At 47.7% G+C, this 4880-nt stretch overlaps 1 protein-coding gene across 1 annotated transcript in view; it reads left to right on the forward strand.

The window, feature by feature from the left end:
* The window catches only part of B3GNT7 (UDP-GlcNAc:betaGal beta-1,3-N-acetylglucosaminyltransferase 7), a 23260-nt gene that overhangs the window by 7314 nt on the left and 11066 nt on the right, over positions 1 to 4880 (forward strand). Inside the window, exon 3 of the mRNA XM_021715383.1 lies at positions 3090 to 3232. Within this exon, the coding sequence (XP_021571058.1) occupies positions 3090 to 3232 (143 nt within the window). The remainder of the gene's footprint in view (positions 1 to 3089; positions 3233 to 4880) is intronic.

Consider the following 4880-nt stretch of genomic DNA (forward strand, 5'->3'; position numbering starts at 1 on the left):
GCGCCTGTAGTTCCAGCTACTTGGAAGGCTGAGGCAGAAGGATCGTTGGAGCTCAGCAGGTCGAGGCTGCAGTGGCCAGGAGAGGCCACTGCACTCCAGTGACAGAGTGAGACTCTAACTCAAAAAATAAAATAAAATTAAATTAAATTAAAAAAAAATAAATAATTAGCCGGACATGGTGGTGCACGCCTATAGTTCTAGCTACTTGGAAGGCTGAGGTGGAAGGATTGCCTGACCCTAGCAGGTTGAGGCTGCAGTGACCATGAACATGCCACTGTACTCCAGCCTGGGCAACAGAGTGAGACTCCAACTTAAAAAAAAAGTGTATGCACATTGTAAGAGACATTATCTATGAATTCCTTTTTGAAGTTGAATTATAGTAGCAAGGTGTAGTATGACGTTCACTCAAAAGATGGCACTAATCAAATAAATTGCTACTATCACCGTGCGACCGGTAGGACAGTCAAAGAAAATGACAGAAGCACAGTTGTCATTTGAGAAGTACAAGACCATTTGGAAGTGGTATTTGAAATCTGAGAACATTGTGGAAGTACAATGACAGTGGAGGCATGAGCATGCAACGGATCCTCCAACACGCCTAACGACTGCACGCATTTGTGATAAGTTTGAGACACATGGTACTGTGTGTAACGTGTGTGATGTGTACAAGGGAAGAGCCAGAAGGCCTCATCCAGCAGCAAGCCCCACTTTACCTGCTATGGTGTCAGAACAGTTTACATGCTCACCACAGAAGTCTACCAAACAATGTGCACCTGTTGTAACTGCAGAAGTCAAACATGGCTTGTATTAATCTTTTGTTATTGGTACATACTGAGTATTACAATTTTAATACAGTTTTTTCCCTTCTTAAAATGTGTATACATTTTTTTGGCGTTTGCCTTATTAAGAAACCGTCCAGCTGGGAACAGTGGCTCATGCCTGTAATCCCAGCACTTTGGGAGGCAGAGGTCCAGGAGTTCAAGACCATCCTAGGCAACTTGGCGAGACCTCGTCTCTACAATAAATCAAAAATTAGCTGTGTGGTAGTATGCACCTATAGTCCCAGCTACTTGGAAGGCTGAGGCAGAAAGATTGCCTGAGCCCAGCAGGTTAAGGCTGCGGTGGCCACGAGCATGCCACTGCACTGCAGCCTGGACAACAGAGTGAGACTGCAATTCTAAAAGAAAAAGAAACTGTTCAACTGTTTTCCAAAGATGTCCTACCAATTTATATCCCACCATCAGTGTATGAGAATTCTAATTGCTCCATATCCGTACCAACACTTGATATGATCAGAATTTTTTGGTCTTTGTGTTTGTTTTAGAGACAGAGTCTCACTCTGTCACCCAGGGTGGAGTACCCAGGCTCAAGCAATCCTCCTGCCTCGCTTAGCCTCCTGAGTTGCTGGGACTACAGGTGCACATCACCACACCTGGCTAATTTTTAAAACTTTTTTGTAGAGATGGAGTCTCGCTATGTTGCCCAAACTGGTCTCAAACTCCTGGCCTCAAGCAGTCCTCCCACCTCAGCCTCCCATAGTGCTGGGATTCCAAGTGTGAGCCACTGCACCCGGCCCCCAGTCTTTTAGATTCAGAGATCCTAATAGATGTGTAGCAGTTTTCTCACTGCGGTTTTAATTCACATTTCCCCAATGACTGATGATGTTGAGCATCTTTTTATGGGCATGTTTGGCATCTACCTGTTGCCCTTGGTGAGATGGCCATTCAAGTCTTTTGCTCAGTTCTTTCTTTGGGTTATTTTCTTTTGATCACATTTGGGAGTTCTTTGTAGATTATCAATACAAGTCCTTTACCAAACATGTGCTTTGCAAATAGTTTCTCCCAGTCTATGGCTTGTCTTTTCATCCTTTTCCAAATGTCTTTCAAAGAGCAGATGTTCTTAGTTTTGATGAAGGTCAGTTTATCAGTGTTTCTCTTTTTTGAATCCTGCTTTTGGTGTTATAATCTGGTATAAGAAACGTTCATTCCCACTGCAGTGCCTGGCCCGGGGCCTGTATGCCCTCGTCGCTCAATCGATGCTCGGGAAGGGCAGAGCAAAGGTAGGAGGGGTGGGAGGAGGCTGGCTGGTTGAGAGACTTTGGCCCTGGATGTGTGAAGACGAGGGAGTCTGGAAACGTAGCTCCAGAGTGCTGAAGAAACACCAACGCAGCCTTGAGATTTCCCAGAAGGTGGGGAGGAAGGGCGGGTTGTGGCTGGGGGAGGAGGCTGGGCAGGAAGGGGCAGCTTTGGAGGGCAGACACTGTGCCCGCCTGCCGTTGGTGGAAAATGCCATTCCTCTCCTTTCTCTCCTCGCCTCCCCTCCTCCTGTCCTTGCTTCCTCTTTTCTTTCTACCTCCACTTTATTTATTTATTTTTTTTTATTTTTCAGAGATGAGGTCTTGCACTGTTGTCCAGGCTGGAGCGCAGTGATGTGATCATAGCTCATGGCGGTCTCGAATTCCTGGGCTCAAGCGATCCTCTCACCTCAGCCTCCCAGGTAGCCAGGACTACAGTCACGTGCCACCACACCTGTCTAATTTTTAAAATTTATTTTATTTATTTATTTTTTTGTGTGGAAACAGGGTCTTGCTGTGTTACCCAGGTTGGTCTTGAACTCCTGACTTCAAGGAATCCTCCCACCTCGGCCTCCTGAATCACTGGGATTACAGACATGAGCCACCGCACCCAGCCTCCTCTTCATTTCTTTCTCACTTGTTTGGGAGCTGGCTTTACATCTCTTTTGTAAACTCTTTGCTCCATTTCTTTCTTGGAGTCTTCTATCTGGAATCTCTGCATGTGGAGAAGAAACAAGCCTTTTCTATCTTGTTGCCACTAGTTTTTCTCCGAATCAAGATTTTCTGTCTTTTGACCCTGCCAACTTTTACAAGCTTTGACCAAGCCATCATAGAATGTTCTCAGAGAAGTCACTTCTTCCTGGCTCCCAGGTGCTAGCTCTCTCCCCAGTGACCTGCTGAGGAGAAAGGAGGGATCCAGGGGCAGATCTGGGCCTTCTAGAAGAAACACCTCAGACCCTCAGCAGGTCCGATGCCCAAGAGGGCTTGTCCTTTCCATATCCTTTGGTGTCCCCAGGTCTGCAGAGGTGGCTGGAAAAAGAACTGCCCGAGTTCTGGCTGCCTGTGTCTCTTCTCTGGCTGCAAAGACAGGCTGTTTGCAGGAGACAGTGAAGGAGACAGATCACAATAACGGCATCAGTCTGGAATCTTTAGTCATAAGTGACAAAAACCACAAATGAGAAATTTCTGGCTCCTGTAACCAAACTAGGGGGGCAGGGTGGCACTAATTTTGGAATCTATATTAGCTTCTTAGTGTGGTTGTAACAAATTGCCATAAACCAGGCCACGCGTGGTGGCTTACACCTGTAATTCTAGCACTTTGGGAGGCCAAGGAGGGAAGACTGCTTGAGCCCAGGAGTTCACTATCAGCCTGGGCAACATAGTAAGACCTCGTCTCTACAAAAAATAATAATAAAAATAATTTTTTTGGCCGGGCTCGGTGGCTCAGCCTGTAATCCCAGCACTTTGGGAGGCCGAGGTGAGTGGATTGCCTGAGCCCGTGGGTTCAAGACCCACCTGGGCAACTTGACAAGCCCTCATCTCTACAGTAAATCGAAAAATCAGCCGGGCGTGGTAGCGCGCGCCTGTAGTTCCGGCTACTCGGAAGGCTGAGGCGGAAGGATCGCCAGAGCCCAGCAGGTCGACGCTGCAGTGGCTGGGAGCGGTCACTGCACTCCAGTCTGGGTGATAGAGTGAGACTCCAACTCAAAAAAATAAAAATAAAAATAAAAAAATAATTTTTTTAAATTTACAAATTGCCACAAACCTCATAATTTCTGCAGGTCAGATGTCCCCACTTGGGATTCTGTAAGGGCAGAATACAGGTATTGGCCAGCTGGGATCATGTGAGAAGGCTCAGGAAGATCCTGCTTCCAGGCTCATCAGCGTATGGGCAGAATCCGTTCCTCCAGGTTGTGAGACTGGGGTTTCCTTCCAAGCTGCTCTTGGCTCCTGGAGGACCTCTCTGATCTCTCTGGACTGCATGTGGTTCCCTACATTTCAGAACCAGGAAAGGCAGCCAACTCCTCACATCCAGAATCTCTGACTTCCAGCCAGAGAAAGTTCCCTGCTTTTAAGGGCTCATGTGATTAGATTGAGTCACCCAGATTATTCAAGATAATCTCCCTTTTTAAGGTTCATGACCCTTAATTACATCTGCAAAGGCCCTTTTGCCTTGTGACCGAACATAGTGATAGATTCTAGGAATGGGAGTGTGAGTGTCTTTGAGGAAAGGACCTCTGTGGCCCACTGCAGTGTCTCTGAAACCAGCCCAGTTCACATTCCTGTTTCTCTCTTTTGCTTTTTGTATTGTTTTATTCTTTCCCCCTGCAGTGAAGGCGCCCAGGGCGTATATGGCACAACATTCCTCCAACGTGTTTGGAGTCACACCTGCAAAAGCCCGAGAATCAGAGACCAGTTTCCTTCAAAAATCCCTAGGGAAGAGCCCTGATTGGCCCAGCTCAGGTCACAGGCCGATAGCTCGGACCAAGCTCGTTGGGGTGGGAGAGATGTAAGGAACCGTGACTGGCCCAGCCACCTCTGAGACTAGAGAAGGGAGGTCTCTGATGAAAGAAGGGAGGGTGGCCAGGCTCGGTGGCTCAGCCTGTAATTCCAGCGCTTTGGGAGGCTAAGGTGAGTGGATTGCCTGAGCCCGCGGGTTTGAGACCCGCCCAGGCAAATTGGCAAGACCTGTTCCTACAATAAATAAAAAATTAGACGGGCATGGAAGCGCACACCTGTAGTTCTGGCTACTTGGAAGGCTGAGACGGAAGGATCGCCGGAGCCCAGCAGGTCTAGGCTGCGGTGG

Source organism: Carlito syrichta, unplaced genomic scaffold (genome assembly GCF_000164805.1).
Source record: "Carlito syrichta isolate Samal-C Ts95f unplaced genomic scaffold, Tarsius_syrichta-2.0.1 Scaffold307032, whole genome shotgun sequence".
Lineage (NCBI taxonomy): Eukaryota > Metazoa > Chordata > Mammalia > Primates > Tarsiidae > Carlito > Carlito syrichta.